This window comes from Vulpes lagopus, chromosome X (assembly GCF_018345385.1).
Source record: "Vulpes lagopus strain Blue_001 chromosome X, ASM1834538v1, whole genome shotgun sequence".
Lineage (NCBI taxonomy): Eukaryota > Metazoa > Chordata > Mammalia > Carnivora > Canidae > Vulpes > Vulpes lagopus.
The window spans coordinates 20,072,186-20,085,106 of NC_054848.1; the positions used below are offsets into that span (position 1 = coordinate 20,072,186).

Below are 12,921 nucleotides of genomic sequence, written 5' to 3' on the forward strand. Positions count from 1 at the left end.
TTGGTCTTTTCTGGTAAATAATATAAAACTTATCTATATTGATTTCTTTTCTCTACGGAAGCGTCATGATGGACCTCTCTATAGTATTGCTGAACTAGTCATTCATCTCAAAGATGAAATTTAGAGGAGTTTGGTTTGTGCACGTGAGTGCAAGCGTACACATGGGTGTGTATACATACATATGCATACCATCCCTGGCCAAGATTAAGCTAAATCATCTTGAAACATTTGGATCAATTTCCTTTGATTTCATTTTCAGTCTGTATGTCAGTCAGGTAACATGTTGGGCATCAATGTGACCAATTCAAGCTATTGCTCAGATTGAGGAAGTTATTTGGGTAGTACAGAAGCAGTCTTTAGAAATAATATGGTCTGTTTGGACTGTAAAAGATCGCTTTAATTGAATCTTATTTTAAATGTGATTTTAAGACTCTAAATAGTTTAGCAGGTTGTATACCTAATTAATTACGAGTCTTGATTTCTAATATATTATTAGACAAACAAGTTTTAGCAGAAAGCAGTATTTAAAATTGGAAAATGGTTAGCCTGATGATTAAAATTGTTAAATATACAAATAGGATAATTGGTGGCGATCTTGGGAAAGTATAGCTATGGTAAGTTCACTAGGTAAATGAGAAATTCTACAAAAATTTATTTTCTAATCAGATTTTTCTTTTTTTTGGCTTTTTAAAGTTTTTTTAAAAGATTTTATTTATTTATTCATGAGAGGCGCGTGTGCGCACACACACACACACAGAGGCAGAGACACAGGCAGAGGGAGAAGCAGGCTCCAGGCAGGGAGCCTGATGCAGGACTCGATCCTGGGACTTCAGGACCATGCCCTGGGCCGAAGGGGCAGGTGCCAAACTGCTGAGCCACCCAGGGATCCCTTTTAAAGTTTTTATTTTAATTCCGTTTAAAATATGCTGTATGATATTAATTTCAAGTGTATGGTATAGTGATTCAACACTTTCACACATCACGTGGTGCTCATCACAATCTAATCAGATTTTTAAGAACAGCTTTATTGGGATATAATTCACATACCCTATAAAATTCACTCTCTTAAAGTGTACAGTTTTAGTGTATTCAGAGTGTGTGACCCTCACCACTAATTTTAGAATGTTTGTACCATCTCAAAAAGAAACCCTGTATCCATTAGCTTTCATTCCTCATTTCTAATCAGCTTTTTACCTGAGAATAATGAACTGTTTTGAAGTATGTATAAGGGGACGCCTGAGTGGCCCAGTTGGTTAAGTGGCTGCCTTCAGCTCAGGTCGTGATCCCCAAGTCCCTGGGATTGAGCCCCACTTCAGGCTCCCTGCTCAGTGGGGAGCCTGCTTCTCCCTCTCCCTCTGCCCTTCCCCCCCACACTTGTGTGCACGCTCTCTCTCTCTCTCTCCCAAATCTTTTTTAAAAGCATGTATAAGTAATTAAATGGTAATTCTTTTTCTGTAGTAACCATAGAGAATAATTCTGAGACAAGGCAAACCTTTTTGAATTATCACTCTAACTAAATGCTCTGAGTAAATCTTGGTTAAATAGAGAAGATTATACTCAAACTCACTATGGATATTCCTGTTATTTTCTTTGTAGGGACAAGATCAAGACCAATAGAACTTTCTAGAGAAATGAACACTTCTGTCCTCTCTGTGAAGAAAGATTGTCTTCTGCAAGTCAACCAGAGAGAACTCCTTTCCTCCACCAACTTTGAGCAAGGCACTATAGTTACTCCAGTGCTTGAATGTGTACTTTCTCTATATGAGCTGGATCTTTTCCACGGAAACTTTCCTGTAGCTGCTCCAGATCTTCACTAAAGTAGTAACTTGAATCATGTTTCATATATGTTGCTGTGGTTTGGTTGGCGCCTGTCGTAAGAGAGCACGGAGCCCCATTAGCACTCTGGTGTCCTTCTAGCTCCCTCCTTATTGTCCTAGAGTCGAGTGTCTATATTCTCCCCGGGATCCTAAGCTCCTTCCGCATTCCAGATACAGCCAGTGTCCACTGCTGCTCTTTGTGACCAAACACCATGTGTTTCCAAACCACCGACTAAGACCTGGGTAGTCTGGATGTTGAAGACACTGGCAGAGCGTGTCTCAATAATTCAGTCCTGGGGCCCTTCCTCTCTCATGCGTCCTCCCTCCCTCTGCGATTTCTTCTTCCATCTGGTCTAAGTCAAGTGCGGCCACTCTCACATTAGCTCTTACTCTTTGATGCATCGATTTTATTTTGAAATTCACTTGTGTACTTCCATTCTGTCAATTAAAGCGTTCCAAAAGTTGTCTTGGAATGTCTCACTTACCTGCTTGGTTTCAAAGATCTTAAGTGAAAAACTTCTGGTCGTGATCGAGTTTGTGAGAAGCGGGAAGTGGAGTTTTTATGCTATGTAAAAATTTTGCCAGTCGACTTACGAGATTCTATCCCTTTGTAGTTTTCTGAGGAATTGCAAGTCCCTGGGTGATGCACTTTGCTGGTTGTCAGATCTGCTGCTGAAGGGAAGAAGTCTTTCTGATTTATTTTGAAAAATGCCCTAGGTCTTCATAATTGTCATTTTCGTGAATTTTGGCCAGTTTTAGAATTGTCTATTTGATTGTCAGATTCCTTTACTTTGCTGCTGAAAACTGGCCTGGGTGGAGGACTCGGGGTGAGGAAAGAGAAAAGCGGGGTTGTGTTTACCCTCAGCAGTGGAAGCCTTCAAGAATCCAGATTAAAGGCAGTTTCTCTTGCTCCACAGAATGTGTTTCTCTTCACTGTAATTTTTCATATCATCTACTTTGGCTTCTGCCTTCTTTTGACACCCATATGAATGCTTCCATCCAATTTTTAAGTATTGAGTTCACTGGTGGGAAAGTTGTGGCTTGTAGAGTGTCCCCCCGCCCCCACCACTTCAGGGCCATGGTGGCAGCAGTGCGGTTGCCCTTGTCATGGACTCCGTGGGGATCTCCAGGAACAGTTGTCCTCTGACCAGCTCGCGGGGGCAGGTGGGGGGGGGGGGGCAGCTGTTTCTCCTCGTTCTGCTGAGCCTGATTTTGTTTCATTTCGTTATGTTACCTGAGCTCGTGGTAGTTCCCCTGATCTTTAGAAAGGTCTCATCTCTTCCATCCTTAGAAGGATCTTATCAGAGAATTTGTATAATCCATCAGAGAAGAGAAAGATTGATGGACTTCTGAGAGAGGGGTGATGGGATGGTCCACATGGAAGCCTGCGGGCATGAGGCCTGAGGCCCATTCTCAAGAATGGGGCTGTTGCATATGATTGCTTCCTCATGTAAAAATAATGACCCTTTCCATTTGAAGTCCCTGGCTTTCTTACCGACGTTAGAGTGTATCATTATCTTACTAGGCCTCCATTTCTAACCATATACCTTTATACTTTCTTTTTTTAAAGAATTTATATATTCATGAGAGACACAGAGAGGCAGAGACACAGGCCAAGGGAGAAGCAGGCTCCCTGTGGGGGGAGCCCAATGTGGGACTTGATCCCAGGACCCTGGGATCACATCCTGAGCCAAAGGCAGACGCTCAACCCTGAGCCACCCAAGTGCCCCGCCTTTATACTTTCAAGTATAAAATACCATGGGAGGAAGGAAGCCACAGGTTCAGGACCGGTCCCCTCCTGCCTCATTCTGGCAATGTGTTACTATGTGGTTGAGATTATTAGGTCCTCACCACAAGCGCCATGTAAGTGTTGAAGAAGGAAAATAGGGTGTAGAAAAATCCTATCACATTCTTCCCTTTACAGGTCTTCTTTAAAAGTAAAGATTTCTTTCAGTGTCTTAATGACTTCTTTGGTAGTCCTTTTACTAATGGACTTTCTGGATCACTCCTATCCATCTGACTCCAGTAGTCTTGGCTCTCCCTTCTGCTTTCTGCATCAAGAGTTGGACTTTGCTCCCACAGCAACCATAAGAAGAGCTGCGGGAACATCTTACATGCTCACAGCTTAGTGGCTCAGGCATTCCTTTGTGCTTCTTGTACATGGTTCTCTGAACCCAGGTGCATCTTTCTGGCTGTTTGTTGGGTTTGTCGAAGCAAATGGTCGAATTGCTACCTAGAGGTTGTAAAATAAATAGACATTGACCCTTTTCTAGCTGAATTCAATTAGTTCTCCCATTTCTTCTGTGTTTCCCTCTCATTAACTCAACTTTTAGTATTGGGGGACATCTACTCTTTGGCATGGTTCTTGGGACATAGTAAGGGCTTAATAAATATTAGTTGAACCAATAAATGAAAATTGACATTTACTTTGGGTGGTGGGCAACAACTTTCTACGTTCTTAAGCTATTTTTGTTTCCAAATGTGAAACATTTCAGGTCAGAAACTGTGGAAATATTGAATCTCCTTTTTATAGTGCTGAGAAATGACTAAAGCATAGAGAAATGAAAGGAAAGAAGTAGGGATGGACCCACGGGAGAGCCGTCTGTTTGTTTTGTTTGTTTGTTTTTTGTCTCTGGGTGTCTGATTTTGGCTCTTCAATATAGCGGGTGCTTTCCATCCAGTCAAGTGAGACAATTTTATAGCCTTGCTTATAGATGCCAAAGAACCTTCACATTAAGCATCCCATTTTGATCCTTCGAGTGCCAGGAGGTGGGCCATGCAGGTGTTACTCTGTTCCTCCTAAGTGTTCTCAGGCAGTTCATTGGTCTGCTGAAGTGAAGGGAAGAACCAGAGTGAGTAGTTTCTAGGCCCATGCTCTCAGCGATGCACCAGGTAACCAGCATTATCTCTTTTGAGGAATTTCTTGAATGCCTTAACCCTCAAAGGTAAGATACAAACCAAAATGTGTCTATAGTGCAAGAGAATTGCATTCAGGAGAGGTTTTCTTTTGTGTGTTTTCATTTTGGGGTAGTTAGTTGGAGGAGATAATCGAATGGATTTGGCAGCTCTTACCTAGAAAGACAGGCAACTTAGAGGGTATAGCTGTAGGTAATTACTAGAGTTATTTAGACTTAATTCTATGTTTCATTTAACTCCGTGTTCACTGCCAGCCCTTTCATACAAAGACTCCACGTTCGATACTTGCTTCTATCCTTTGGTGGCCTGGAGTACAGCTCCAGTTGGATTTCCTTGCATATTTACAAATACACTTCTGTTGCCATTCCTTACAAACAGTAACTTGGCTGCCTGTCAGATTCTCAGATCACATCCTTCCATCCTTGATGCTTTGGATGCATCACTTTATCGTCTTCCAACGTCTGGTGGTGCTGAGAGGCCGGAGTCCAGACAGGTTGTTCTGCACCTTTTGTAGACGACCTACTTGTTCGTACGGGGGTACTCGGGGTTTCTTGTTTATCCTTGAAATTCATGACTTCATTCGAGTCTGTGTCAGAATCAACAGTTGTCTCTTGGCCTTTTCTGTGTAATCCATCTTTTGCATGATCTTTCCTTTTAGTGCTTTCGTCCCTTGTCTTTCCTGATGCTGTGAATTTTCACCCCCTCAGGTCTGATCTTCCTGTTTCACTAACTCAGCCTTCTGCCGTGTGGATGGTAGGCCTAGATGCTCGCACTGTGAGTTTCACTTCAGTTACAGTTTTATTTTTGATCTGCTTCTTTTCTTAGCTCTACCAGCATTTTTCTTTCATTATGTTGTCCTTTTTGACTCCTTGTTTCATTTCTTGGAAGGCTGATCTGTGTTGTCTACAGTTTTTGTGGGTTTCTGAAATCATTCTGTTTCCAGAGTGTAATTAGCTATCCTACGCTTCTTTTGTTCCTTTCCTCTGGGTTGTTCTGCCCTTTGATTGTTGCCCAAGGATAGTGATGGGTTTTCCTGCATCTTATTTGTCTTTGTGTGGGACCAGCGCTAGCTGCCCAGGAAGAGTGGAGAAATCCTCCTTTGACTCATTTTTTCTCAAGCGAGAAGTGTTTGAACGGCCACTTTAGCACTTGAACTAGAAGGCTAGACATTTGATGGCTTGTAATGGTGGCGGCTGTTTTTGTTTTGCAGTCCACTGGCTGGATGTAGGGGAAGAAGGAGTGAAGCACAGCCCCCCTGGGACATTGGGTCTCTGGGTGCCTTCCAGGGGGTGCTACTGAATCCTCTGCCCCAGGCAGAGGGGGTCTCACTGGGGGAAAAGGATTCCCCTTGAGTTTCCCTGTTTCCACTAGGTGTCGCCCTAGCAGGAGTGTGGATGGTTTGTACTTCCGCTGGCTGCTGGAGCTCTGCAGGCGGCTTGTGTGGCTGGCCCCTGAGTTCCTCTTTGCTCCGCACACAGATGCAGCACCTGAGCTCTCACCCCCTCCCCCCTGCAGGCTTGGTTGTGGAAATGTGCCCGCACCGCGTGCGCTGGGCTTCTCCTGCCTGCCAGCGGCCCTTGCTTCTCCGGGCTAGGAGATGGTTGGTAGAGTCCTCTGGAAACCTTTCCTGAACTGCCTGGCAACTGTGGTCTGTTTGGCAAATGCGAGAATCCTCCTCTGATTAGTCTCCAGCGTTGTCGGATCTGTCCGACACTCCCCCTGGAGCCCTTGGTATGGGGTGGTGGCTTTTATTAGTCTCCTAATAGACCGCTTCTTTTTCAGTTTTTGGATGTGTGTGTTGAAGGGCAGGAGCACTTAGATAAACATACATTTGTTCTTCCATCTTTCCCAGTGGTCCAGGTGCATAAACATTGACTTTGAAGATAATGTCCTTCATGGTCCTAATCTGTATGAAAGTAAACAGAAGGAACCAATATCGCTAGCGGGAGAGGACCATTAATAACTTAATCAATACAGGATTTTTGTTTGTTGTTCTCTGTGGAAAGATAACTTTTAACTCGGGTTCCCGTTCCATTGATTAGAGCTATCAGTACCTTCTGGTTTGAAAAGAGGGGACATCATAATGAACTTAAGCACTTATCAGCCACCGACAATTATTAATTAGTTAATTCAACATGATAGAGTATTTCAGACGAGCACAGAATCGGAGTTCTCGGCAGAGGTAGCTAACAGGTTGCTGGTCGAGCGGTCTTGCTGAGGGTACCGGGAGCTCGATGTGACACAGCTTTTCTTACCTGCCTTTTCGTTTCAGCCCATTTTAAAATTTGGTTCACTGAGAAATGGAGAGGAGCGAAGGCCTCATCAGGATTAGTTCCACGAGTATACTGTGACATGGTGTGTAGGCCTGGGGCCAGCTTGAGAGGCACCCGAGTTCATGTTTCCAGGGGGCAATTACAGGTGGACGGGGGGCACGCGGGGGGGTTATTGCGGCCGTTCGGAGGGTTGACGTCTCCTTTCCTCGGTGGCCAGCATGTTCCACGGGGCCCACTCTCCCCACCTCCGGAGCCCAGCGTAATGATCCAGGAGCGTCAGTGTCAGCCTTGCTCTCGGTACCAACCTCCACCACCCAGTGCCTCCCCCGAAAGCCGGGGTGCTTGCCCTGGGTCTGTCCTGGTGTCACGTGGAGAGCCGAACCCGCGCCCACGTGTCAGGACGGAATGAAACGCAAGTGGTAGGCGGAGGGTCGTGGAAGGCAGGGCCGCGTCCGTTCCTCCTTGTGAACACCGAGCGTGTGCGGTGTGCCAGCCGCCGTGCTGGGCGCTGGGCGCTGGGTGCTGGGCACGCGGCGGGGACCAGGCGAACAGAAGGCCCTGCCTCTCGGCCGCTCTTGTAGACGAAACAGACAAGACCTAGAACGAGGGACATTTCTAGCAAGTGGGGAGAGAAATAAAGTGGAGCAGATTAATACAGTAGAGAAAAATAAAGAAGGGGGGACATGGGGCATATTGGGGGGACCCCAAGCCTTGTAAATGTTTTGATCACGGACAGATGTGTTCCTTAGATGATGAAGTGTTAGCGATCCTGGAGTTCTTTTCACTTTTCGATCTGTTGCTGTGCGTTGGGAGAGCCCGGCTGCAGTGCCTGGTTGCGGATGCAGCTCTGCGGGGGGCCCTGCCCAGGGCCGAGGGCACCTCTAGGCAGGCGGAGCCCCGGGCGGGGTGGGGGGGCACCGCGGTCCGGTGAGAGGAGCCAGCCTTTACTCTCCACCCTCACTGAATGGTGTGTGCTGCTCTTTGCTCATAACCAAAATGCAATGACAACAGGTTCCGGGGGTCGTTTTAGGACTTGAGAAATCATTATGTAAATGCACTTAGAACGGGGGGGGGGGGCATCACGCTGCTGGAGTTTAATAGCAGCTTGTCAAGAGGAGAGACCCCCGTTACCACTTCCACCCTGGTTTTAGAGGAAGAGGAAGGGATTGCCCGAGAAGGCTTCCCTCTCATGCCCTCGGGTTGGCATTAACCGTGTTCACCCCTAGAACTGAAGAAAATCAAATGACAGCAGTCACAGAAGCCTCCAGAAACCCATCATTCTGCCTTTTTGTCAGTCTCTAAAGCAGGGACACAAATTGCCCTTGATCCCAACACTGGGGTCCGTGTGGCTGTGACAAGGGCTGCTCTTTGTGTTGTGACACAGGTAACTCTCCACACTTTCTGTGGGAACCGCAGAACTGCGGTGGACACTTTCAATTGTTGAGGCCTACTGTGTCTGCTGGCCCTGTGGTGGAGGGTAGGGCCTGGGGACCAGAGGACGAGGGATGCATTTAATTCTTCCCAGAGGTAGGGCCAATCTGTCACCCTTTAAATGGTCTTATTTGCATATAAATAATAGCACCTTGGGGCCTCACTCCTGAAAGCTTCCAAACAAATGTCTGATACAGTTAGAGGCCTGCAGTAAGGGAGAGCCCCCCCTTAGCGCACACGGGTGTCCTTGCAGCGCGGGTGTCCTCATAGCGCGTTGTAAGCCCAAAGCCCGTGATGCGGGCTGACTCTCTGGCTCTGCACCCTGTTCCCTCCAGTGCTGTAGACTCTCCAGGGGCAGTACGTCTCCTGCCTCCTGGCAGGAAGCCACTTCAGCCTTTCAGCCTTTGATTGAGGCTGCATAGCTCTGGAGAGCAAGAGCTTGATGCCTAGAGTCCCGTGGTCCAGTGTAGACTGTTGGGCATATTTTTTGTGGGGTTTTTGGAAATGTTGGAGAACTGAGTAGATGGGTGGTAATACTGGGTCCAGGAAGCTCACAGTGAAAAGAGTATGAACTTAACCTGCAAAATATTTCTCTGTTCTATAAATCTCTCAGTGACATTTGGATTAATCAAGCATAATTAAATGTAGTTAGATTTTTGTCAGATTGTAGTTCAAAATAATATTCATCAATGGAGAGGGTAATATATTCTGTAGAAATTTTATTAAGCACTTTAGTTAAGCAAACAGTAAGGAGAACAAAATCAGTCTCAGGAAGGTTAATTACTAAAAAAAATAGTATAGTAGATTATGTAAATCATTTTAATTTCGAATATCATGGTTTGAGCTTTAATTTACATAGAGAGGTATTTTGGATTTGCTTTTCATATTTTCCAAAAGTACGGAATTGCAATTGCATTCTTTAAAAGTTCTAATCACTTTAGGTTTCCATTAAGTTTGCTTCACTTTTTCGCGTTACGGTTTCCAAAAGAGAAGAATTAGGACCACATTCTTTAAAATGCAGGTAATTATTTCAGTCTTCCACTGTTTGTTTCAGCCGTAAGGACTATATTTTTTATTTCTGTACCTTTCAAGAAATGATCTTTTGAAGAGAAGCCTGAGGAGAGAAAATGGTTGTGAAAGCATCCTGCCATGCCTGGCCTTTCAATACTTATTGAAAGAAATTTTTTAGAAAAGATAAAACATAAAGTACTTAGACTATTAAGATAAATCTTTTTATTTTAATAATTTCTTTAAAGGGAGAAGTAGAGAGACCAAAATGATTTTATATGTTATATATTTTCTTTGTACTCTGAGAACTACATTTTCACCACCCTTGCATATCTCAGGGAATAACCTTTTGATAAGAATCCCCACACAAATCCCCAAAACTGTATCACGGTGTATTCTGACTTGATAGTTCTTGTCTGAATTTCTAGAACTAGATTTTCAAAAGTATTGTCATCTCAGGAACTCAAGATTACCTAAGAAACTTGAAGCTTACCCTTAATACTACTCAGATTCTATGTCCGTTAGGCCTTTTCATAGTAAGTGACACCTAAATGTCCTTAGTTTAGCAGGTATACAAAGGTCTCTATCATACTTAATCTGAGATGTCCATAGGAAAAAAACCCTACAATCTGATTTTGTTAGCTAAGTTTGCTTCTTGGCTTTCCAGTTTTCTACTAGATTCTGTATTCTATTGGAATTGAATCCTTTGGGGGATAATAAAATTTGATTTAAAAGAACATTCCATTAAATACTTTTGACTTTTGCCCACCTAAAAGTGGCCTGCTAATTGGAATTCTGTGCATGACTTTTCCGAATGGGCCAGAATAGCACAAATGTCAAAGAGCATATACACCATAAGTAGTGTGTTAGCAAAGTAAAGAAACATCCAGCTCCAGCACTTAGGGCTTGTTTCCCAGCTCTTTGGTTCCTTTTTGCCTTCCAAACTGGTCAAAATGGAATGCATATTACTGACAGAACTACTTAATGTTTTAAGCTATTCTTACCTTGAGATTCTTTTTGAGAGAAAAGAAAGAGAATCCTAACATTCAGTTCTAACTCCATTGTGGCTCTTCATGTATGCCAGACATTAAGAAGACAAAAGTTCAGTCTGATCAGAAGTCAAAGGCCTCTACCATTTAGCCCTGCCAAACGTAGCGTAGCTGGAAGAGTTTGTGAAAACAGGTAGGATGAGTGTAAGATTTCATATTGTCGTTTGCAATACATCATGGTACCCCTTTCTTCTAAATTCCATTTTATTTTTGTCCTTTGAACTGTTACAACCATGGGAAACCTCAATCAGTACTTTAAAAGGCACTATATTAAGAACTGGAGTACGCCTTTACCTCCAAAACTGCTGAGGTTACTCTCCGATGTGTTTAATTAGAACAAATGCTTTAGAATAATTACAGCCAAAGCCTGTAACCGTGGGGATCTGAGGGCACTGGAGACTGCCTGCCACTGAAGAGGGATCAGGGCCGAATCGGGGGCCTCACCACCCAGTGCCATCCGGAAGCAGTTTGCCTGGGTGGCTGGCGTCACCGGGTGAAACGGAAAACACGAGGGGCCTTGCCAAGATCATGCATCTGCTCCCTCTTACCTCGCCGCCTTTATAACTCTTCCCGGGGAGAGCATTGCATAAAATTATTCCTCAGACTAGACCAACCTAAATGTATGTTGACTCTGGGTAGACAGCCAAGGCAAGCTTGACCTAGAAAATATAAAGTACTATTTTAAAAATGTAAGTTGGCTTTAGGGTTGGAGGAGTCGAGTCCTGGTGGCCCTCCTCCACTTCCATCATGCTCATTGTTACAGCGATCGCTCCCTTACGCTGCACTGTGCTAGAACCGAACGCTACCCTCTGACCCAAACCGGGGCTTGCGCTTGAGCCCCTCCTGGACAACTTGATGCACGTTTTCGCAGAATGGAGCATACCGCCTTGGAGCCTTCTGGCTAACCCCAATCTCTGCCGAGTTCCTTAGTGTTAAAGTCATTTGAGGTTGTAATGGCTGCTTCAGGTATATATACACACACCACACCATCTGTTGCCATAAGTTCACAGCCTCACAAAAGTACACAAGTGCTTGCAACTTAAATATTTTCTAGATTTAGAACCCAAGTTGTGAATACTTTAAAAATGCTCAAACCAAATAAGAGAAGTCCTTTCAGTATCAAATATACCATGGTGAACATAGCTGATGCTGCATTGAAATGTAAAATTACTGGCTTGCCTTTTTTTTTTTTTTTAATCGTAACTCTTCTAACGCACAAAAGCAGTGTCTACACTGGGAACCATAGCTGATTTGACAAGAGAAGAATATTAACTTATATGAAATAAAAGTTCATTACGATTTTTGTACCTATAAGTCCAGATCTGACCTGGTTCACTTTGCGCATCTGTCACCCTAGTTACAGTGATAAATGCACGCGTGTATCCAGTGTTCACGAGCTGCCTTGTGATTCATAGAGTGAAGTCCAGCCCCCTTGTGTTCTGTGCTGTTCCGTGGCCTGGCTGTACACACTGCCATGAGTGAAGGATGACTTTGGTTTGAGGTCATTCGAAGCTTCACGTTCTGTGAAGAGAAGTGTTCTGTTGTGATGGTTGGGAAAACAACCAGAGAAGTGTGTGGCTCAGATCATGTTCCCCATGAGTTGCAGAGCCATCTGTGGTGTGTGTCATAGCCAAACTAGTCCTGGAGCACCTGGACAATTCTGTACCAATGTCATCGAACAATAAAACAGTAGTTGTGATTCACTGTGCGTCAGTGTGGTCTTTTCCTGAGCTCTGGCCTGTCTCATCCCTGCCACCTGTGAGCCTCATCGTCTCACTTCCTGAAATTTAATAAATGAGCAGCACTAAGCACCTTTGTAAGTTGCTGGGAAGGGGCAAGGATGCTTGCTTAAAATCTCATGAGCCATTGGAGGAATAGGTAATTTGGATTCTTGGTAGCGGGGAACACCCTGTTTGCAAAATAAAGAGGCTGCTTAACCATAAATAGTTTTAACGATATTTTTCAAAATAGTGATCCGTGGATCAGAAAAAGGGGACCATATATTGTCTACACCAGGACACTTTGACAGTGAAAAGAGCACTGTTCATAATTATACTGCAGAGCCTGTAAACAGATGTAAACCAGGACTGTGCTGGGCAACATGGGCCTCCCTGGCCATGGACTGCCGGCACCAGAACATCCTGAAGCGCTGGTTAAATGCAGATTCCTGGGCTCTCCCTCAGCTCTATTCATTCAGATGCTCTGGAGTCCATACTTTAACAAATGCCACGGCGGAGGGGTGGGGGATTCTTTAAAAATGCAAGTCGAGGGGCAGCCTTGGTGGCTCAGTGGTTGAGCGCCGCCTTCAGCCCAGGGCGTGATCCTGGAGACCCGGGATGGAGTCCTGCGTCCCGTTCCCTGCATGGAGCCTGCTTCTCCCTCTGCCTGTGTCTCTGACTCTCTCTCTCTCTCTCTCTCTTGTCTCTC

At 44.7% G+C, this 12,921-nt stretch overlaps 1 protein-coding gene across 4 annotated transcripts in view; it reads left to right on the forward strand.

Annotated features, from left to right (window-relative positions):
- Nucleotides 1–12,197, forward strand: part of PDK3 (pyruvate dehydrogenase kinase 3) — a 156,799-nt gene extending 144,602 nt beyond the window's left edge. For all 4 annotated transcript variants that reach the window (XM_041740572.1, XM_041740573.1, XM_041740570.1 and 1 more), the window contains one exon: nt 1,597–12,197. In XM_041740572.1, the coding sequence (XP_041596506.1) occupies nt 1,597–1,627 (31 nt within the window). In that variant the 3' untranslated portion in view covers nt 1,628–12,197. The remainder of the gene's footprint in view (nt 1–1,596) is intronic.
- Nucleotides 12,198–12,921: the final 724 nt, after the last annotated feature.